Genomic DNA, 23,985 nt, shown 5'->3' on the forward strand with positions numbered 1-23,985 from the left:
AGAGCAGTCACAGGATATATGTCATTGAATGGGCATGACTATATTACAATAAAACTTAACTAACAAAGCCAGGTGGTGAATCAAATCCCACAGACAGTAATGCTAACCTTCATCTTGAGGATGGTCCCTAAATATTCACATTGCTATAACTTTTGTTTTTAAAGCACTTAGAAACTTTTATTTATAGTTCGTTATTTTATTTTTAAATTAAGTATTTATTTTTATTTGAGAGTGAGTGAGTGAGCTCCCATATGTTGATTCACTCCTCAAATGCCTGCAATGGCTGAGGCTGACCTGGAGCTGGAGCTGGGAACTGGAACTCAGTCCAGGACTCTCATGCCTAGTTCAAGTTATATTTAGCCTGTTTTTAAAAAAAATCACTGCATCCGGTGCTGTGGTGCACTAGGTTAATCCTCCGCCTAGTGGCACCGGCATCCCATATGGGCGCTGGTTCTAGTCCTGGTTCCTCCTCTTCCAGTCCAGCTCTCTGCTATGGCCTAGGAAAGCAGTGGAGGATGGCCCAGGTGTTTGGGCCCCTGCATCCGCATGGGAAACCAGGAGGAGGCGCCTGGCTCCTGGCTTCAGATTGGCGCAGCTCTGGCCGTTGTGGCAGTTTGGGGAGTGAACCAATGGAAGGGAGACCTTTCTCTCTTTTTCTCTCACTGTCTGTAACTCTGCCTGTCAAATTAATAAATAAAACCTTAAAAAAATAATAATTGTAATAATCAAATGCTTGATTAACCCAAACTCCTGATATGAGTTTATTATATATGATTTTATTTTTTGTTTGGTAAGCTTTATTTGATCCTGTGAGCTTTTTTGTGAGAACCTTTGTCCATGGTATAAGTACTATTTTGAATTGTCCCTGCTTCCTAAATTAGGTGGTGGTTTGTCTAAATGTTTAAATCTAAGATTGGTTTCAGTGTCTTTCAGCTACCAGCAATCACTTTTCCTGATTTTTTTAAACTTGTCAAAGGCTTTAATTGTTAGATTTGTTGATTTAGATTGTTACTATGGAGTTTATTATGAAGTCTGAAATTTAGAGTTTACTTCTAAATTTTCATTTTATCTTATTAGTTCTCTTTTCAGTGCACACATTGTTCCACATGTGAATGAGGAATACTTACATTTAGAGTAAACTCCAGCAGTGCAGATTTCTAATGGGTGCCATCTAATTTCTCTTACTGGCTTTTATGAGTTGCTAAAATTATTTCTAGTCATAACTGCACTGGCTGATGATCATGGGAGAACTAAGAAAAATAAGCTTATTTTTTTAAAAGATTTTATTTATTTATTTGAGAGGTAGAATTACAGACAGTGAGAGGGAAAGACAGAGAGAAAGGTCTTCCGTCTGTTGGTTCACTCCCCAGATGGCCGCTGTGGCCGGAGCTGCACTGATCCAAAGCCAGGAGCCAGCTGCCTCCCACATGAGTGCAGGGGCCCAACAATTAGGGCCATCTCCTACTGCTTTCCCAGGCCACAACAGAGAGCTGGATTGGAAGAGGAGTAGCTGGGAGTAGAACCGGTGCCCATATGGGATGCTGGCACCACAGGCAGAGAATTAACCTACTGCGCCACAATGCTGGCCCCAGAAAAATAAGCTTATTTTGAATGGAAATGATATCCTTGTTTAGTACTACATTAAGACTAAAAAAAAATGGGTCTGTTTGAATGTATCTGGCAGTGTAGACAAGGGCAGTGTTTCTCAAAGTATATGGATTAAAGACCAGTTTAGGTGTTTGTTTTTAATTCTCATCTGATGTGGATCAGTGCTTTGGTAAAATACAGTAAAAGTTGCAGCAATGTCTCTGTTATGTTGGTAAACATTCTCATTTTTACTTATACCTTTAATAGAACTTGAATACTTGGGACAGCATTTTTGGGTCCCTGTAGAGTGACCATATAGCTCCATTCATTTTTTTCAACAAGTATTCATTGTATGCCTACTTTATGCAATGTGTTGATTTAGATGCCATATCATAATGGACAAAATAGAAGTGCCTGTCTTCATGGAATTGGATTTTAGTGAGGGGGAAAATATATCGATAAAATCCATGCATGAATTATGTGGTTTATTAGAAGTATAATTACTGTGGAAAAAATAAATGAGATAAAGGAAGATTTGGTTATGTGTGTAAAATTGTGGTGGTTGGGATGTAAGAAAGAGGACTTTTACGTTAGGTGATCAGAGAAGTCCTAACCTCTGAGTCAAGATCTAAAGGAGTTAGAGAGATGAACCAAGTAGGTGTCTAAGGAACTGCATTTGATGCAAAGGGCTAAGCGAGGCCATGAAGCAGGCTTTTCCTGCTATCCCGGGAAGTTCTGAGGCCACTGTGGAGAAAAGATTGAAAGTGAGCATGGACAATAATCCCTGAAGAGTTTTGGTGACTTAGATCAAGGTCTTGGCAGTGGAAAGGGGAGAAGTTGTTGTTTATGGTTTGAAGGTAGAGCAATAAAATTTGCTAGTGGATCAGATGTGGGATATAAGAAACAAGAATCTAGGGTGACTTCAGTATTTTTGGTCTGAACAGCTGTAGAGTGGGGTTGTTTTTAACTGAGGTGGGGTAGACTGTAGAGGGGCATGGACAGGGCCATGTTCCAAACTCAGGTTTGGAACGTGTTAAATTGAGGATGCCTACTACTTCTCCAAGTGAAGATTTCAGGTGGGCAGTTGGCAGTGTAAGTATAGAGTGCAAAGCAAAAGTCGTAGGAGGGGTTACCTTATGGGTGACATTTATTGCTATGATGAGAGTGACATAACTAAGGGCATGAATTTTAGAGAAAATAGAAGTCTGGGGAGAGAGAAAGCAGAGGAAAACTAAAGGAAGTAGAGCCTCGGAATCTTAGCAAAAAAGAAAAGAAAATCCTAATCCCTACAGGCATTTTTGATTATTACAATATGATGGGTGGAGGGGAGGATGTTGTCCTGGCATCTAATTAGTAGAGGCCAGGAATGCCTTTTTTTTTTTTTTTTTTTTTTTTAAATTTTTTGACAGGCAGAGTGGACAGTGAGAGAGAGACAGAGAGAAAGGTCTTCCTTTTGCCGTTGGTTCACCCTCCAATGGCCACCACGGCCGGCGTGCTGCGGCCGGCGCACCACGCTGATCCCAAGGCAGGAGCCAGGTGCTTCTCCTGGTCTCCCATGGGGTGCAGGGCCCAAGGACTTGGGCCATCCTCCACTGCACTCCCTGGCCACAGCAGAGAGCTGGCCTGGAAGAGGGGCAACCGGGACAGAATCCGGTGCCCCTACTGGGACTAGAACCCGGTGTGCCGGCGCCACAAGGCAGAGGATTAGCCTAGTGAGCTGCGGCGCTGGCTAGGAATGCTTTTAAATAGCCTACGAGTTATAGGGTGATCTCCTATAACTCCCCCCCCACCCCCAAAAAAAAAATCATGTCCATATTGTCTATAAAGTTGTAGTTGAGGGGAGAGTGAATGGGTAGGGGAATAGTGGATGTTGGCTGGGTGGCATTAAAGGCTCACTTAAAGTGACTAGATTGAAAGAGAGCTTTGAATGAACAAAAGGATCACTTAGTGATCAGTAATTTAAAGTGAGACAAGTCAGCATTTTTTTTTTTTCTTTTTTCTTTTTGGTAGTGTTTGGCTGCACAAGTGAGGTCTTAGAGTAGGTAGCAAATTGGATTTAGCTAAGTTTTTGGTTTTGTTACATGTGTAGTTTCAAGTGAGAGAGATCCAAGATTGTTGTGTGAGTATAATGATTGACCACAGATTTTTTATTTTTTTTTATTTTTAAGGTTTATTTATTTATTTATTTGGAGGGCAGAGTTATAGAGAAACAGGGGGAGAGAGAGAGAGAGGTCTTCCATCTTCTGGTTCACTCCTCAAATGGCCACAATTGCTGAAACAATTGCTGATCCAAGGCCAGGAGCTTCTTCTGGGTCTCCCATGTGGGTGCAGAGGCCTAAGGATTTGGGCCATCTTCCACTGCTTTCCCAAGGCATAGGAGAGAGCTGTATCAGAAGTGGAGCAGCCAGGACTCAAATGGGCACCCAGATAAGATGCCAGCATTGCAGGCGGTGGTTTACCCACTATGCCACAGCTCTGGCCTCTTGACCACAGATTTTAAACTGGACAAAGAGAAGGGTGTGGACATGGGGACTTTAGGAATAAAGAAAAGGGGATGTTCTTTCAAGTAAATACCAGAGTATCATCAGCCAAGTTTGAAAACAGAATAAAAAGAGACCATTTTTCATAGTTTGGCTTTGCAGAAGCCCGATTTGCTTTAAGGTTTGAAACTATGTTTAGTAAGTTGATGAATATGCTAGATAGACCTTATTGTCTGGGAATACTTAACCATTTGTTTTTCTTTTCCTAAGTGGCTAAGATTGCCTTTTCAGCTCTTGGCATCTAAGTCTGCCTTTTCTTATGAATCTTATGTGTTTTCCCCCTCAGGGCACCTTCCATAGCCAGCAGGCATTGGAATATGGCACCAAACTCGTTGGAGGAACTACTCCAGGGAAAGGAGGCAAGACACATCTGGGCTTACCTGTCTTTAATACTGTGAAGGAGGTAATTAATGGCACCTGAGTTTGGCAAGGGATGAAGGGGAAAAGTGAGCTTTCTTTGAGTAGAGATCTTAATTTTGTCCCTTTTGGAGGAGTCACTATTTGCTATTTGAAAATCTAATAACCTAGAGAAATCAGAATTGTAGTAAAAATGAGAATGCCATTTTTGTTTATAGGCATGCATCAACTATTAAGGTAAGAAGTGCTATGACTGGCTTCTTTTTGCCTTGTTATATTTTCTTTACATTTCTTCTTCTGGATGTCAGCAGCTACCCCCTAACTATTCCTGGTTATGGATCGTGTGGCAGGACTATGCTAGGTGCTTTGTACGCATTGTCCTATTCATGCCTTGCTACAACCCTTTGAAGTAGTGCTGTTGTCAAACCCCCACCCCCACTCCCTTTTTTTTTTGAAGACTTATTTTATTTTAAAGGCAGAGTTATAGAGAGAGGGAGAGACAGGAGAGAGAGGACTGGTACAGGCTTCATTCGGGTCTCCCATGTGTGTAGCAGGGGCTCAGCCTTCTTCGGCTGCTTTCCCAGGTTCATTAGCTGGGAGCTGGATCAGAAGTGGAACATCCAGGACTTCAACAGGTACCCACATGGGATGCCAGCATCGTAGATGGTAGCTTAACCTGCTCTTCCACAATGCTGGCCCCTGTCATCTTCCTTCTCAAGACAAGAGTGCTGCCAGTGCAGAGAAATTGAGGATCTCACCAATGATCTCACAACTCGAAAGTGCTAGACTCAGGACGGCTCAGAATAAATAGTGTGGTCCTTTGCATATGAAATGACGAATCACAGGGTCCCAGTTTCTATTCTGAATTTCTGATTTCTTGATAATACTTTTTAAATGATTTTTAATTTAAACTTCTTTGCTGTGACTCTCTTTTTTTTTTTTTTTTTTTGACAGGCAGAGTAGACAGTGAGAGAGAGAGACAGAGAGAAAGGTCTTTTCTGTTGGTTCAGCTGTGGCCTGCGCACTATGGCCGGCACACCACACTGATCCCAAGGCAGGAGCCAGGTGCTTCTCCTGGTCTCCCATGGGGTGCAGGGCCCAAGGACTTGGGCCATCCTCCACTGCACTCCCTGGCCACAGCAGAGAGCTGGCCTGGAAGAGGGGCAACCGGGACAGAATCCGGCGCCCTGACCAGGACTGGAACCCGGTGTGCCGGCACCGCAAGGCGGAGGATTAGCCTAGTGAGCCACGGCACCGGCAAATGTACTGTTTTAAAAAGTAAAAAAGTTTAAAAAAAAATGTTACAAATCATATGTTCTGTAGAGGAATCATTTAAACTCTTTTTTGCTTTAAATTGTTAAAGCTTTTCTTCCCTTAAGTTCTGTAAACTATGTTTTAAAATAAAAATCTTATTTATTTATTTGAAAGAGTTAGAGAGGAAGAGAAAGAGAGAACTTCTATCCTTTGACTCACTCCCCAGATGGCTGCAATGGCCAGGGCTGGATCAGGCTGAAGCCAGGAGTCAGGAGCTTTATCCTTGTCTCCTGTGTGGGCAGCAGGGGCCCAGACACTTGGATCATCTTTTCCTACTTTTCCAGGCCATTAGCATGGAGCTAGATTGGAAGTGAAGCAGCTGGGATACCATCCAGTGCCCACATGGGATGCTGGCATTGCAGGTGGTGGCTTAACTCATTATGTTACAACACCGGCCCCTCTTTTAAGTTCTCTCATGGCTGACTTTATGACCTCAAAAATAGGAGATATTTCATAATTCCTGTTCATAGTCTTGTCTTGTTACGAGTTATTTTTTTCTTTTTTTTAAAGATTTTTTTAAAAAATTTATTTGAAAGGCATAGTTACAGAGAGAGGGAGAGACGGAGAGAGAGATCGATCTTCCATCCACTGGTTCGCGTCCCAGATGGCCACAGTGGCCAGGGCTGGATAGACTGAAGCTAGGAGCCAAGAGTGTCTTCTAGAACTCCCATTTGGATTCAGGGGCCCAAGAACTTGGGCCTTCCTCCACTGCTTTCCCATGCCATCAGCAGGGAGCTGGATCAGAAGTGGAGCATGCAGGACTCGAACCAGTGCCCCTATGGGATGCCAGTGTCACAAGTGGTGGCTTTACTTGTTATGCCACAACACCAGCCTCTTTGGCTTTGTTTTAAAGGAAATTTTGTTGATATACCATTCATTTATTATTTATAGTGACACAAATAGATGTAGCATTTGAAATATCCTGTTAAGTTCTTTGACAGACACTATTTATTTCTTACCTGTTCAACTTACAGAGAACTCTCTGAGTTAGTAGGATAGAATCCTTTTATTTAGCATGACTTCCCAGCTAGCATACAGTACTTGTCACAGTTGAGCTTCTGGTAGTATTTGTAGCACTTAACAGGTAGAGAACTGTAGGATGTATTTTTTTAATAGGATACACACACGCCTATGGTCTACTTTTGGTTCTTAGTTTTTTTTTTTTTTTTTTTTTATTTGGACAGGCAGAGTGGACAGTGAGAGAGAGAGACACAGAGAGATCTTCCTTTTGCCATTGGTTCACCCCCCAATGGCTGCTGCGGCTGGCACACCGCGCTGATCCGAAGCCAGGAGCCAGGTGCTTCTGGTCTCCCATGCGGGTGCAGGGCCCAAGGACCTGGGCCATCCTCCACTGCCCTCCCGGGCCACAGCAGAGAGCTGTACTGGAAGGGGAGCAACCGGGACTAGAACCCGATGCTCCGACTGGGACTAGAACCCGGGGTGCCAGCGCCGCAGGTGGAGGATTAGCCTATTGAGCCGCGGCACTGGCCTGGTTCTTAGTTTTTAATTTTTTTGTTCCCCTCTATCATCATCTTGAGCAGATTTTTTTCTTTGTTAAGATTTATTTATTTATTTATTTATTTGAGACAAACAAAAAGAGAGAGAGAGAGAGAAAGTCTTCCATCCCCTGGTTCATTTCCCAAATGCCTATAACAACCAGGGGCCAGGACAAAGCCAGGAGCCAGGAACTTCATCTAGGTCTTCCACATGGGTAGCAGGAACCCATGAACTTGGGCCATCCTCTGCTGCCTCAGGATGCCCATTCTCGGGAAGGTGGCACGCCATCTGAGGCACTCCTACAAGGGATGCAAGCATCTCGAGAGGTGACTTGACCTGCTACACCACAATGCCTGCGCTGAACAGAGTTTTTGAAAAATAATTTTTAACCCCCATCATTTGTGGATGATCTGTCAGTGTCCTTTGACTTTATTCTGTCACTGTCCAGATACCTCTTTCTGCTAGGGATGTGCTAAAGAAAGCTGCTCAGTCGGGGGATGCGGGCCATCATTCGGCAGTGATTCTCAGACACTGTCTTACCTCTGTCCTTTCTTCTCGTTGTAACTGTATATTCCAAAACATTTGACTTTTACCTTGATTGAGTTATGTTTGTAGTGTTTATGGGGAGGCAGCCTCTAAATGACAAGAGTGGATACTTTGCAATCAGATACACTTGTATGTAAATCTTGGCTGTGCAAATTCCTAACTATGTGATCTTACGCAGTTATTTAATATCTCTTGGCCTTGGCATCTGACTTGTAAAACATAGATCTTAAGCATTCCGGATTGTGTTGATGCTTTAATTGAGTCCTCTTACAGGGCTTATTATGGAATAGGTGCTGCTGCTCTTCAAGAGTAACTTCATGGCCGGTGCCGCAGCTCAATAGGCTAATCCTCCACCTGTGGCGCCGGCACACCGGGTTCTAGTCCTGGTCAGGGTGCCGGATTCTGTCCCGGTTGCCCCTCTTCCAGGCCAGCTCTCTGCTGTGGCCAGGGAGTGCAGTGGAGGATGGCCCAAGTGCTTGGGCCCTGCACCCACATGGGAGACCAGGAAAAGCACCTGGCTCCTGCCTTGGGATCAGCGTGGTGTGCCGGCCGCAGCGCACCAGCTGCGGTGGCCATTGGAGAGTGAACCAATGGCAAAAGGAAGACCTTTCTCTCTGTCTCTCTCTCTCACTGTCCACTCTGCCTGTCAAAAAAAAAAAAAAAAAAAAAAACTTCAAGGAGTGTTCCATATGGTAAAAAAGACATAGCCATTCATACAGATTGGTGGATACATCAGATCAGATTATATACGAGGAGAATATGTTGAGACCAAATGCAGGTTTATGTCTACAGCGAGAACAGCACTCAAACTGATGGTCTTTAAGTGCTCTGCATTGTGATGGGTTATTATAGTGGAGTCTGATGCTTGTTTGATCCGTTGGTTCACCCTCCAATGGCTGCTGCGGCCACAATGGCCGGAACTGCACAAATCCGAAGCCAGGAGCCACGAGCTTCTTCTGGGTCTCCCACGTGGGTGCAGGGGCCCAAGGATTTAGGCCATCTTCTACTGCTTTCCCAGGCCATAGCAGAGAGCTGGATAGGAAGTAGAGCAGCCGGGAATTCGAACCAGTGCCCATATGGGATGCTGGCACTGCAGGCGGTGGCTATACTTGCTACGCCATAGTGCCGGCCCCTATGATATATTTTTAAACAGATATTTGAGAGCCAAGTTTTCAACACTTGGGGATCTGTCACTGTCCCTTGTTCACTTGGGCAGTTGTAGGGTTTTTGGTACTGGATTGGTGGTTCAGTGTCTTGGTTGTATAGTGTCTTAGTCTGTTTGACAGAAAAAATGAGCATGCCACAGGAATGAGTGGACACAAATGTAAATCTGGCAGTATTTCAGGTTTACTGACAAGCCGTCATCAGCCTCTTAATTCATAGTAATATTCAAAATGGGGCAGAGAAGAGGCTCAGCTTGATTGTATTTTCTAACTGTGCAGTGAGCTTGAGCATGGGAGGAATGAGCACATTATGTGCCTCCTGACTGCTCTCCTTTCCTGATCCCAAGACGTTATTAGAGTCATATTGTTTATTTTATTTTATAATGTTGACGACCCAACCAACGAAATGTTTCCTGGTTACTATTTCAGGCCAAAGAACAGACAGGAGCAACAGCTTCTGTCATTTATGTCCCTCCTCCTTTTGCCGCTGCCGCCATTGATGAAGCCATTGAGGCAGAAATGCCGTTGGTTGTGTGCATCACTGAAGGCATCCCACAGCAGGACATGGTCCGAGTCAAGCACAAACTGCTGCGCCAAGCAAAGACGAGGCTAATCGGGCCAAACTGCCCTGGAGTTATCAATGTGAGTGCAGAAAGGGACAGGAACAACAGGCCAAACAGCTTTGAATCATTCCAAGTGTATTTGTGTGTATGGCCTTTGAGTTTTTCTTTTTCTTTCTTTGTTTTTTTTTTTTTTTTTTTTTTTTTTACCTTCCTAAAACTATGATTGATTTTCTTCCAGCCTGGAGAATGCAAAATTGGCATCATGCCTGGCCATATTCACAAGAAAGGAAGAATTGGTGAGTTTGTTACTTTCTTATAGATTAAAAAAAATTATTTACTTTAAACTCTCAAAACTTATAAGGAGAATTTGTGAATATACAAATAAAATTTATTTTAAGTTAACTTTAGTAGAATTTATAAGGGGATGTTTTTCATGAATCTGTTTTTATATTCTGGGAAGCACTTAATAATTCTACCAATTTATGAAGTATCTGTACAAGATTTTGCCTATTTTTTATTGGGTTGTTTGTCTTTCTATTGTTGAACATAGGAGTACTGTCTTTTTATTATTGAATATAGGAATTCTGTAAATATTCTGGATATAAGTCCTTTGTTAGATCATATGTCCTTGTGAATATCTTTATTGGTAGTCTTACTGTGTCCTGTCTAAAAGTTACTTTACTTTCTTATTTCTTGTGAAAATGTTTTAGAAAAATTTTACTTCTACTTGGTTAATTCTCAAGAGAGAAGCCAAATTTACATTTCAAAGTTAGGCATGGTATGCCTGTTCTTTTTAGACCCTTCACTAAACTATACTGTCTTTATAATGCTAGGTGGTTACAGTTTTTTTTTCTCTTTATAACCCATAGCTGCTAATACTAAGTGGGAGTATTCATCAGAGGGGATGAATGTCACTCATATAGTTTACAGAATTAGGTCATGAATACAGGTCATGATTTTTATTTATTGGTAATGTCTTAGAGCTGACAGCTCTGCTGCAAGTAGAGTACTTGATAAGTTCACATGTGAGAGAGGTTGCAGGGAACTCCATAGGTCAGCACATCCATATTGTTGATCTACATTGTCACAGAAGCCCCTGTACACATTTGAATATTCCAAATACTAGTTGGTCTGCTTCGAATGGCTACTAATATAGTCTTGAGGTGAATGTAGAAGTAGGGGTTCTGTAGGCTGAGTTGCCTTTCTGATCAATGCCCTGCCTTCTAAGGTGCCCATAAACATAAAAAATAAAAGTTTCTGGTTAGTGCTTTAGACCTTAGCTGTGGGAATGACCATAGCACATCGAGACAGTTTTCTGAGAGGCTGCTTTTCCCTTTTTTGAGAAAGGACTTTTTTTCTTTTTTAAAGATTTATTTATTTATTTGAAACTGAGAGTACAGAGAGAGAGGGAGAGACAGAGAGGGAGATCTTCCATCTGCTGGTTCACTCCCAAGATGGCTACAAAGGCTAATGCTGGGCCAGGCTGAAGCCAGGAGCCAGAAGCTTCATCTGTGTCTCCCACGTGGATGTCAGGGTTCCAAGTACTCTGCTGCTTTTCCCAGGCCATGAGCAGGGGCTGGATCAGAAGAGGATCAGAAGTGGAGCAGCTGGAATTTGAACTGGTGCCCATATGGGTTCCCTGCTATGCCACAACACTGGCCGCAAGAAAGGACATTTTAAAATTTTAATATTCACTTAAAATAAAATTTGTGATACCAAAAGGTTTTTGAGATGTTAAGGAGAGAGCGATGGTTATCTGTGCCAGCTATTCCTATTTTGATACTAATGCTAATATTCTTGGTAGCTTGTTGAATTGCTAAGAATTTTGGGAAAGGAAGAGTTTGCTGGGTAGAGTCCCTTGGGCATTTTTGAATGACACCTATTGTAATGTAAAGCAAAATGACAGTGCAGTGGCTTTCTAATTTTTCTTAATGACAGCTCATAAATTGCATAGCTGGGGCTGCATTGTGATAAAGCCTCTTCTTGTGATGCCGACATCTCATGTGGGCACCAGTTTGAGTCCCGGCTGCTCCATTCCCAGTCCAGCTCCATGCTAATGGCCTGGGAAAAAGTGGAAGGTGGCTCAAGTATTTGCAACCCTGCCACCCAAGGAGACCAGGATGAAGCTCCTGGCTTCTGGCTTTGGCCTGGTCCAGCCCTGGCTATTATGACTGTTGGGGAGTGAGCCAGTGAATGGAAGATCTCCCTCTCTGTCTCTCCTTCTCTCTCTCTGCCTTTTTAAATGAAAAAAGAAAGAAAAATACAGTTCCCTTTTTTTCCAGTTTGTCCCAGTGGTTATATCTTGCAAAACTGTAGTACAAGGTCATAGCTAATATTGATGTTGATACAGTCAATGTAGAGAACTTTTCCATCACCAGAAGGATCTTTCATGTTGCTATTCTATAGCTACACTTACTTTTGTCCTGTTGCTGCCCTACTTCTTAATTCCTAACAACCAATAATCTGTTCTTCAATTGCCTGTTTATACTCAGAATAAATCTCTAGTTCACTTAGGTTGTTGTGTTTATCAATAGTTCATTCATCTTTATTGCTGAATAGTCTTGTGGTACGAACATAACATACTTTAATTAGCCACTCACCTGCGGAAACACTTCTGGGTTGTTTTTAGTTTGGGACTGTTCAGTGATTCAGTTTCTTCATCCTCAGCAGCATTTGGTGTTATCATTAATTTTTATTCTAGCCATTTTGATAAATGTTTAGTGACATTGCATTGTGGTTTTAATTTGTACTTTTCTAAACGTTAATGATAGTGATCATCTTTTCTCCTGCTTATTTCTCATCTATATATTATCTTCAGTGAAATGCTGACACCCCCCCTTACCTTTTCTATTCCTGCTCTAATTGGATTATTTGCTTTTTTTAGAAAACTGTTCATGAAAGTTCTTTATGTAGTCTAGATGCTAGTACTTTGTTGGATATATGTCCATATCTATAAAAACTCTTACTGGGATTTTGATAGGAATACAGCAAGTACATAGGTAGTAGTAGTTACCTACCTAATGTTCTCAGAGCTAGGTTCCCTGTGGGGAGAGAGGGAGGTTATATTGAGGAGACAGGATGTGGATGGGAGGAAGGCACTGAGAAGGAACTTGACCTTATTCTCCAGTTTTCCTTATATTGATTTAAAAATCTATATATTGATTGAAAATTATTGGAAAAATAGTTGTAGAGATGGTAGGTAGCATACCTGAATGTGACTGATGGCCAGTTTTGATGGTTTAATAGTTTGAGTACCTAAATTCTCATCTGTGATGTTCTGAGACCCTACGCCGTATTGTACTTACCAAGTTCATATTGATATTAACCCCTTCACAGAAAAGATTCTCTGAAGAGGTGATTTAGGTTTTTTTTGCATTTGTTTTTAATTATGGTTATTTAGTTATAGTTACTATAGTTTTTTTATAAAATAACTTTGATAATATGCTTTTTCCTATGTTTAACTTTAAAAACTTTCCTGCTTTTACTTAAGCCTTTTCTTCTTTATTCATCATTTGAAGATATTAATTGATTTGGAGGGAAAATCATAGAGTGAATTTCATGTATACTTATATTAGTTACTCCAGGTATTTCCAAGTTATTTCACCTTACAGTAGTCTGTGTAGTAAAATCAAAATGTAATATGTTTGAATTCTCTTCCTTTAAGGGATTGTGTCCAGATCCGGCACCCTGACTTATGAAGCAGTTCACCAAACAACACAAGTTGGATTGGGGCAGTCTTTGTGTGTTGGTGAGGGATTTTTGCTATAATCATTTTATCAAAGTATAATGTCTTTATTGAATGAGTATAGTAATAAGTATTAATTTGTTTATAAAAGGTTTTGATGCCATTTTATTAAAAAGTTGTTAGGATCTAAAATTGAATTTGCTTAGGTATGAAGCGCTTTTGTATTTTTTTAAGATTTATGGTCCAAGATTTTTCTTTTAAAAGATTTGTTTTTTTTGAGGGGTTGGCATTGTGTGGTGTAATGGGCTATAAGCTGCCACCTACAATGCTGGCCTCCCATATGGGCTCCAGGTCCAGTCTCAGCTGCTCCACTTCTGATCCAGCTCCCTGTTAGTATACCTGGTAATGCAGTGGAAGATGGCCCAAGTACTTAGGGCCCTGCACCCACATGGGAGACCAGGATGAAGCTCCTGGCTCCTGGCTTCAGCTTGGCCCAGTCCCAACTGTTGTGGCCATTTGAGGAATGAACCAATGGATGGAAGATTTCTCTCTGTGACTCTCTGTCTCTCTCTGTAACTCTGCCTTTCAAATAAATAGTAAATAAATCTTTAAAAATAATTTATTTGAAAGAGCTTGAGAGAGAGAGAAAGAGAGAGAATCTTTTATGTGCTGATTCACTTCTCAAATGGTCTCAACAGCCAGGGCTGGGCCAGGCCAAAGTGAGGAGTCAGAAACTCCTTCTGTGTCTCCTTCATGGGTAGCAAGGACCCAGACACTTGGGCCATCTCCCAGGCACATTATTAGGGAGCTGGATCAGAAGCAGAACTGAATCTGAATCAGAGACCACAGGACTCGATCATGGTCTAAGATTTTATTTCTTGGTTGAAGAATAAACATTTGGGATGTGTGGCCTGTGGAGACCCTTGGTGCCCTAGAACATTGCTTATTTTGTTGCTATGAAGAAATGATACCTCATATCATGACTTGTTGTTATTGTAATTATGGTCAGTGCTTCACAGTTACTAAATTCTTTGCTGTTCACTCTCATTCTTAAGGTAGCCCTTTGGGGTGCACTGAGCTGGAATGTTGTACTATTATAGCCTTATTAGTAAGATAATGGAAGTTGTAGAAGGTTAAATGCTTTATAAACTTGGTTTGTACCTCCCTCTTTAAAAAGTAAAATTCTATGGGCCAACATTGTGCCTTATCTGGTTAAACTGCCACTTGTGATGCTGGCATCCCATACAGATGCCAGTTCATGTCCCAATTGCTCCTGTTCTGATCCATCTCCCTGCTGATGGCTTGGAAAAAGCAATGGAAGATGGCTCAAGTGTTTGGACCCCTGCTACCCATGTGGGAGAGACCTGGAAGAAACTCTTGATTCCTGGCTGCTGTCTTTAGCCTGGCCCAGTCCCTGCCTTTGTGGCCATCTGGGGAGTGAATCAGGATGGAGGTCTCTCTGTCTCTCTTCTCTGTCTGTAACTCCGACTTTCAAATAAATAAATCTTTAGAAAAAATAAAAATTTTTGCATATTTTCACACTTTAAAATAATGTCATTGTTTGTTATGAAAAGCCAGGCAAATTTTTTTACATGTATTCATTTAAATCCTTTGAATATGTGTTACAGGTTTTCAGAAATATATTTTTATAAGAAATATCTGTAAAATATAGACCTGGAATATTTTTATTAAAATCCAAATTCATCAATTAATTATTCAACCATTACTTGAGCCTAGCTTGTATATGCAAAGCATAGTTTTAGGCACAAGAAAATGTAGTGTGATGGGGGGAGTAAGAAAGGATTTCAGAGTGGCCAATTCCATGGTCTCCAATTTCAGGTTTTTTGTTTTTTTAAGCTTTATTTATTTGGAAGGCAGAGTGACACAGGGAGAGAGATTGAGAGACCTTCTGTTCAGTGGTTCATTCCCCAAATGGCAACAGTGGCTATGGTTGGTCCAGCCTGAAGCCAGGAGCCAGAAACTCCACCCAGGTCTCTCACATGGGTGTCAGGGGCCCAAATACTGGGGCCTTCATCTGTTGCTTTCCCAGGGTTATTACCAAAAGCTGGATAAGAAGTGGAATAGCCAGGACTTGGAGAGGCACCTCAGGGTAGGATGCCATTATTGGCTTAACTTTCACTCCCCAAACGGCCACAACGGCCGGCGCTGCACTGATCCGAAGCTAGGAGCCAGGTGCTTTCTCCTGGTCTCCCATGTGGGTGCAGGGACCCAAGCACTTGGGCCATCCTCCACTGCCCTCCCGGGCCACAGCAGAGAGCTGGACTGGAAGAGGAGCAACCGGGACTAGAACCTGGCACCCATATAGGATGCTGGTGCTGCAGGCGGAGGATTAACCAAGTGATCCACAGCGCCGGCCCCAACATGTGTTTTCTTAAAATGCTTATTTCTAAAGAGTTACCTGAGAATAATTTCGTAGGAAAGAAGAGGTTTGAAAAGGGAGCTAAAATAAAGTGTATGAATATTAGGAGACAACTACCATTTAACATGTTATTAATATTGCAAATAGAAATAAATGTAGCATTTATGATTTTTGCAAGATAAAAGATTTGTTACACGTTAAAACATATTAGTGAGCAGGGATAGGCAAAATAAGAAACTAGTTGAAAAAACACTTCTTGACCTAAATTCTATGATTCATCCTTAAATTTTCAGCTAGTGTTGTTATTCTTTGACTTTTTCAGGCATTGGAGGGGATCCTTTTAATGGAACAAATTTTATTGACTGCCTTGAAATCTTTCTAAATGATTCAACTACAGAAGGCATCATCCTGATTGGTGAAATTGGTGGTAATGCAGAAGAAAATGCTGCAGAATTTTTGAAGCAACATAATTCAGTAAGTCTGGGTTTGGTTTGTAGAGATACAGCTCTTTGCTGTTGAATAACATCAAAGATTTGCTTTAGAAGCTTTTTTTTCCCTCCAAGGATTAATTTTTCAAGAAAACAAAGGTAAAATTGAATTTTTTTGAGCTGGCAGTTTTGTACCAGACACTCAGAAAATTCTGGATTCTTTGTGGACTAATTCTCCCCCTCTTCCTACCGTCACTATTATCTGCTATGAACCTTCCTCCCTAGGCTTTACCCAGTGCTTTGTGGTAGATAAGCTGGCCTTTTGTTGAACAGAGACCATTCAGGCCATCAGCCTGAAAATGCCCACTTGACCTGCAGACTTACCATTGCACCTGTGGTTGGTGTTCTTTCTTCCAGTCGCAGAAGGAATTAAGTTGTCTTTCTAAACATCTTGTCTCTTGTATACATTTGCAGGTTCTTGCCTCCTATAGTTTCAGTCTTCCCATGCAGAATGGCACTTCCTCCTGCAGATCGTGTAGGAGAGCTGGACTGTTTGTATCGATGAGGGCTTTCCTTTTTGCCATTCTCTCAGAATTAAATGGAAAGAAATAGTGTGGAGTAGGCTTCTAATTTTCCTTAGCTTAAGGGAATTAAGCCCTTTCTGAGGTGAAGGAGGGAGGAGAGAGGACACAGTAATGACCAACACAGTGACTGTGTGCTTTGGCCATTGTATCCAAGAGCTGTGGTTAACAACATGGTAGTGATCTCTAGAGTTTCTCTGATGCCTATGAATGGGTGGAAAAGCAGCTCCAGGAAGCCAGGTAAGAGTGGAACTAACTTCTGTTCTTATGAAAAAATGGAGGAGTGAGTGAATTAAATGCTATAGAACTTTTTTTTTAAGATTTATTTATTTGTTTGAAAGATCGAGTTACAGAGAGCCAGAGGCAGAGGTAGAAAGAGAGGTCTTCTGTCCATTGGTTCACTTCCCAAATAGCCGCAATGGCTGGTGCTGGGCCGATCTGGAGCCAGGAACCAGGAGCTTCTTCTGGGTCTCCCACGCGAATGCAGGGACCCAAGCACTTGGGCCATCCTCCACTGCTTTCCCAAGCCATAGCAGAGGGAGAGGAGCATCCGGAACTTGAACCGGTACCCATGGGGATGCTGACACTGCAGGTGGCGGCTTTACCTGCTAAGCTACAGTGCCAGCCCCTGTTATAGAAAATTAATGAATACTGAGAGTTAAAAGAAGCCAAGAATATCACCTCTCATGTGATACAATGCATGTTTATTTGTGCTTTAGGGGACTTTCAAGGGGTACTTCGAATACGTGGTTTTCTTCTATGGTGATGTTAACCCTAACTTCCGTAAGATGTGACTGAACTTTCCCCTCACTAGCAGTCTGGCTTCTTTCTGCCGCCTAGAAGTTATAAAACCTTGGAAATGTTTCTTAACTTGATGCCTCCAGTTTTCTCCCTGACAGAATAGGAATACAGTAGTACCTGTGTCTTTGAATTTTGTAAGTGTTGGAAGTTTAATGAGTTAATGTGTAGCCAGGTAGTGCTTGCCATATTGTTAGCACTCTTACCAAACTGCTTGCTGCTGTTGAATCTCCTTGCTCTCCTGATATGTTTTTGTAGAGGTCACTAGTGCCCTGGATTCATTTTTCATCTTCTCATTCTGTTAGTTCTTCTCTTGGTTTTCCTCCTCTATCCTTCCCGGGATGTTTTTTTATTTCTCTATTCTTTAAGTATGAATGATGATCTTATATAAACTGTGTCTTATTTCACGCAGTTTCCGGTGACAGGAACTTGAGAACTGTCTGGTTTCTCTCATCCTCTATTTCCACTTATTTACCAAGATCTGTCTCTGTGACCTTGGTGGTGTATCTAGATTTAAGGCTCCTTCTGCAAATCTTCCATCTACTCTGGGGGAGACCCTTACCTCATCAGGGCCTTCTTCCTAGTCTCCTCCCTGATATCACCACTGGTTTCCCCCATCCACCCCAGACTATCCTCCTTATGATCACCTGAATTATCACCTCTTCTGAAATACAGGCTTTGGTGCCATTTGTCCCTCTTTAAAACCAGACAGCGTTTCACGTTGCATGTCAGATAAAGGCCAGGGTTAGCATTGTAGTTCAGTCCCTGGCATAGCACCCAACCTTCTTTCTCAGGTCCAGGTCTCATCCCATCTCATATGCCAGTTTTCCTTTCCCCTTGCCTTTAATTGTTCTTCTGCGAGGCATGATTAATATTTGACTGTCACTCTAGGTTGTATTATGAATAGCAACTGGTATCCTTTTTCTTGGAGCTCAGTCCAGTTCTCTGATGCAGTAGGCATCAAATGTCAAATGAAAGGATAAAGTGTGTTGTTAGGAGTGAAATTTTATTAGATTCTCCTGCAATCACAAAAGTTGTGAAATTTGAAGTTTAACTAAAAACTTCTTCTTGGAAAAAAAATTAAGTTAATGTGAACTTTCACTATGTTAAAGTGAATTTTAAGTATATTTGGACCCAACTCTGAATCTTTTTGAATAGCTTACATTTATTGGGAAAACTAAACATAGAAATTTTATTTAATTTGGCACATGTTTTCCTATTCCTGGTTCATCCCAGTTGGACTAATTTTTTTTATAGTACAAGATTCTAGGTTCAGCAGTTCAGATTACATAGTATATAAAATACTTGGCATGATACCTGGCATGGAGCAGATACTCGATAGATGTTACCTGCTGCTACCACACTGTTACTGTTAATGATAGTAATTATTTGCAGAAGTTGTTTAATCTTTATTTTGACCTGTAGGGCAAGATTTTTTTGTCCTTTCTTCAGGAATAGGGAACTGGCACCGGAAGGCTAATGTCTTGCCAGTGGTAGGACGGCAGCACATGACCCAGGGGTGGGATTCATGCCAGAGCTCGCCTGACTTTGCCATTACATCGTGAAAGGATCAGGAGGCAGATTGCAGGGGTTCAGGACAGAGCCAGCAGTCCTTCCTGGGTGTATGTTCCGACTATCCTTACACTGTTCTGCCGATCTTTCTGCTTTTGGACTTTCAACTTATCATTATTTATATCCTGTTTTCAGGCTATACTTTCCCATAGTGTAATTATATTTTTTTCCATTTAAAAAACTGCCAATGATTCTTCTGCATCAGTGGAACAGAGCATAAATTTGTTTGACATGCTAGGCTTGTCATAATTTTGTTTCTTTGCAGCCACTCAAACATGAGATTCTCATATAATATGCAGAGGCCATGAGTGAAGGAATCAATGACTGTGAGGTCTTCTTTTTATTTCTAAACTGCAGATACTATAGTACATGCTGCACATACAGAAATGAATGAGAACATAATCCCCACGTTAACACTTTTTTTTTTTTTTTAAGATTTATTTATTTATTTATTTGAAAGGCAGAGTTACAGAGAGGCAGAGGCAAACAGAGAAAGAGAGAGGGGGGTCTCCTATCCACTGGTTCACTCCCCAAATGACCGCAACGGCCTGAGAGGTGCAGATCTGAAGCCAGAAGTCAGGAGCTTCCCCAGGTCCCATATGGGTGCAGGGGCTAAAGGACTTGGGCCACCTTCTACTGCTTTCCTAGGCCATATCTGAGAGCTGGATTGGGAGTAGAGCAGCTGGGACTCGAACCAATGCCTATATGGGATGCTGTCCTTGTAGGTGGTGGCTTTACCTGCTACACCACAGTGCTGGCACCCGCCATGTTAGTTTTGTAGGGGAACACATGGGAAATAGGTTACAGAGAGTTTACTGAATGTAATAGTGGAAACATGTAAAACGACAGCAAGATCACTAAAGAGATCAGATCATTAGCTATAAGGGCATTTGTGCAGAGTGTGGAGGAAGAGTCAGGAAAGGCTCATGGGGAAGAGGAAGCTTGAACTAGGTCTTAAAAAGTAAAAATTGTCTAGATATCCAGGAAAGTAGAAAAGATTCTCAGCAGAGGCACATACAGGTAGGGAAGTCTGGTTAATGGAAGATAAAAAGGAGAAAACAACAGTAGGAGACGAGGCTAGAGTAATCAGTGTCAGACCATGCAGCAGCCTGCATGAAATCAGAGCAGTGGAATCACACTAGGATCATTTACTGCTGTGTACCTGCAGTAAGAAAACAAAAAACCCTGATAAAAATTATTAATTTTATGAAGTCTTGACCATTAAGTCAGTATTTTGTGATGAGATGGGAAGTTAGGCTCTCTTGCCTTAAGAATTATAAGCTGAAGTAACTTAGATGCTTTTTTCATGGATACCAGTTTTGCTTGAAATAATGATGGCAGACAGAGTGGTTATTCAGACTTGGATGTTTGATAGAACTTTTCTAAGAAATGAATGATGTGAACCTGTCATATCAAGGAAAACAACTGATAATATTTGTTACCAATGATAAAATTTGAGGTGTCAAGTTTTGGAAAATTTGAATCTGCTACCCTGAACTCAGTTTTCTCCCAATTTAATGACTTTTCTAATTAGAGTTGACAGTGATACTGTTGGCTCTGGTTTGTTGATAGTGAATGATAAAATCTGTCAAGATTTGGAAGATCTACTCAATGAATTGATATTTTTCAGTTTGCCAGTGCATGTTACAAAATCATGGGTAAAATATCCAAAGTATAAGACCAATGGATTTCAAAGTAACAGAGGACAAGAAGTTATTGCCATGGGTTTCAGATTCCAACATTGCATCTAACCTTTGAGAAATTACCACTTGAAGAGGTTCATGTAGTATCAAGAAGAACATCCTCAGTTATCTGAATGGCAATTAAAATACTTATGTTTCTAGCTGTGTATCTGTATGAAATCAGATTTTCTTCTTATACTTCAGCCAAAATAAAATATAACAGATTGACTACAACAGCAGATATTCTTTGTTTTTATTAAATTAAACATTCAAAAGTTATAAAAGTAAGTTTTAAAATGCCACTCTTATTAAATAGTTTTAAGATGTTATCTGTAAATGAGTTAACAAATTTATAAAATTTGTTTTCTAATTTATAAAATTTAATTTCTAATATAGTAAATATCGGATATAATCTATGCATGAACAAAAGCTCCTTCAGATCCTTAGTAATCTTTATAAGTGTAAGGGATTCCCCAGACCAAATGATTTGAGAGCTGCTGATCTAGGGGAAGATGATAGTGCCTGAATCAAAGCTCTCACATTCTACACACTTTGTTCAGGTTCTGCCTTCTCCAGGCCTCTCTGCTTTACTTGTATTCATTATTACCTCTGGACTCCTATTACAATCATAGTATTAGCATTCATTGTGCAACTTCACAATAGATTCATATATTGCTTTTTGGTATCTCATAACTGATTAATAATATATACATATTTAACATTTCTTCAACTATATAATACTGAGCACAGAAATTCTTTTTTTCTCTATTTTTTGAAACTTCAGAATCTAGTACAGTGATATTTCTTTACAAAAAGGTTGTATATTACAGTTAATTTTGTTGACTAAAACCAAGAAATTCAGAGTAGGAAAGGCTCTCCATTAATCTCATTCAGCCATTTCTTTCCAAAGATGAGGAAGCAGAGATCTGCTTGTACCTTGTCCAAGGTCATGCAGCTTTAGTCAATAAATTTGAATCTGAGTCCTGGGTCTTTTCCTTATGCTTTTGTGCCTCATTTTTTTTTTTTTTTTTTAGCACATTTATTAAGGCTGAGCTAATAGTGAATAAAGACACAAAATTAGGTTGAAGTAAAATAATCAGATGTGTGTTAAGTAATTATTAATCCAAGTCTTATATCACATGTTTTCAGATTTGCTCTTTTGTTTTTCAAATGAAAGATTGACATGCTTGTAAAACGGATTGTGCCAGTGAAGCTGCAGTTTAATATTCACCAGATATAAAAGTTTCCTTAGGTTTGTTTTCCTGGGTTTGCGTGGGAGGTTGCAACATTCCAGGGGCAAATGCTGTAGGGGTTTCAGTCATAGTCTGATATTTGTTTTGTTTTGTTTTTTTTTTAGGATTCCTAGTTCAACCCATTTAACATTTACCATTTACCATTTACCAGCAGAGTCATGGGTTTGAGTTCCAGTTTTTATCAACTTCTTAAGAGTGTTTGAAATGCCACTTTATCTCCAGGGTCCAAATGCCAAGCCTGTAGTGTCCTTCATTGCTGGCTTAACTGCTCCTCCCGGCAGAAGAATGGGTCATGCAGGGGCAATTATTGCTGGAGGAAAAGGCGGAGCTAAAGAGAAGATCTCTGCCCTGCAGAGCGCAGGAGTTGTGGTCAGCATGTCTCCTGCACAGCTGGGAACTACCATCTACAAGGTAAGCTCTAACAGGGGCCCAAATGGCCAGTGTGGGCCCATACTGGGTCCCTGGAAACCGTCCCTGGAGTGATCTTTTAAGACTCTCCTTATTTTTATGATGGTTGAAGCCTTGACAAAAAAAAAAAAAAAAAAAAAATATGATCAAAACAACAACCCTGCTTCTAAAGCATTTTGAAAATAGGCACAGCTTGTTGTCCCAGAAGGAAACAATATTCAGTGAGAATTTTAAAATCCTGATTTGGTACAATCATCTTTGCTCTTATCTTAGGAATAATAAAATGGACTCCTTATTTTATTGAAACTTCTCATATTGTTTTGAACATACTGTGTGCCATGTGTTTGAAAGAAATCTAGGTGATTAGTAGTGTGTGAAGAAATATTTTATTTGAAAGTAGGGGAAAAGGAATGAAAAGCAAATGCTTAAATTCACATTGAAAATGTGTTACCATTTTAATCCAGTAAGGGGCAGTAGACATCTATACATTTTGTCTTGTTCTAATTGTTAAAGTCTAGAAAATTATGATTTTTGGTATTATTTCCTTAAACAATACTTGATTTAAGGTACATATTTGTTTTGAGGATTTTTAAGGTTCTTGGAATTTTGTTCAGATTCTAACTGAATCTGTATGTAGTTTTATTCTCTGAGAATGTAAGCAAACCTGTTTAGGGTTCATGTATACAGGTTTGCATAAGCACAGTGAGATTTAACAACTCCTAATAATGATATTGCAGGAAGAAAGTATTAATTAGAGCCTTCCACTCAGCTTCTGAGATTAGGAGACATAAAGTTGAAGCCCTGAGTCTAGCTTAGTTATATTCAAGTTGACACAGACTAATTTGAAAGCTGCTGTTTTGTCTTCAAGTACCCTTCTCCTGGTACATTTTACTTCTGTAATTTGGTTCAAAGAATCCTAAAGATAATAGATTTTAGAATCATTTTGACCATGAGTGTACTTTGGATCTTTTACCTTTTTATCTGCTCTCAATTCTCCCTCTTTTTTCTTTCTCAAGGAATTTGAAAAGAGGAAGATGCTATGAAAGAACAAACCAAAGTTTCTTGAAACTGTGGAATGAATCATGATAGACATGTGAACCAGCAGCAGTTTGCTTCTCTTGTCCACTGATTGTCAGCCTATGTGCCTGGGGTTGGTCTTTCATTACAATGGGAAGCCAAAGCAAGGTTTTGAATGTCCTAAATTGAGATGTTTTCACCTCATTGTATAACAGAGACAGCCAATAAATCTACCTTGATTTGAATATGGTTTTGGAAACTTGTTATTCTACTATGGGGAGAGTGGGAGATACAAAGGAGTGTGTGTGTGTGTGTGTGTGTGTGTGTTGGGGTGGGGGGGTCTCTGAATTACACACGAGAACATTGTAACTAAAACTTTTTTTAAAAAAGATTTATTTATTTACTTGAAAGGCAAAGTGACAGAGAGAGAGTGCGAGCTCTTCCATCTGTTGGTTCACTCCCCAAATGGCTGCAACAGCAAGATCTGGGCCAGGCCTAAGCCAGAAGCTACAAACTGCATCATCTTCCATGTCAATGACAGGGGCCCAAATACTTGGGAAATCTTCTGCTGCCTTCCCAGGCACATTATGGAAAGGAAGGAGGAATGGAAGCAG

At 40.7% G+C, this 23,985-nt stretch overlaps 1 protein-coding gene across 1 annotated transcript in view; it reads left to right on the forward strand.

Annotated features, from left to right (window-relative positions):
* SUCLG1 (succinate-CoA ligase GDP/ADP-forming subunit alpha) overlaps positions 1–23,616 on the forward strand; it is a 31,203-nt gene extending 7,587 nt beyond the window's left edge. The window contains exons 3-9 of the mRNA XM_002709684.4: positions 4,414–4,530; positions 9,434–9,646; positions 9,806–9,863; positions 13,232–13,315; positions 15,955–16,106; positions 22,169–22,357; positions 23,371–23,616. Coding sequence (XP_002709730.1) covers positions 4,414–4,530; positions 9,434–9,646; positions 9,806–9,863; positions 13,232–13,315; positions 15,955–16,106; positions 22,169–22,357; positions 23,371–23,397 — 840 coding nt within the window. The 3' untranslated portion in view covers positions 23,398–23,616. The remainder of the gene's footprint in view (positions 1–4,413; positions 4,531–9,433; positions 9,647–9,805; positions 9,864–13,231; positions 13,316–15,954; positions 16,107–22,168; positions 22,358–23,370) is intronic.
* The last annotated feature ends 369 nt before the right edge of the window (positions 23,617–23,985 follow it).

The sequence above is a fragment of the Oryctolagus cuniculus genome, chromosome 2 (assembly GCF_964237555.1).
Source record: "Oryctolagus cuniculus chromosome 2, mOryCun1.1, whole genome shotgun sequence".
Taxonomy (NCBI): domain Eukaryota; kingdom Metazoa; phylum Chordata; class Mammalia; order Lagomorpha; family Leporidae; genus Oryctolagus; species Oryctolagus cuniculus.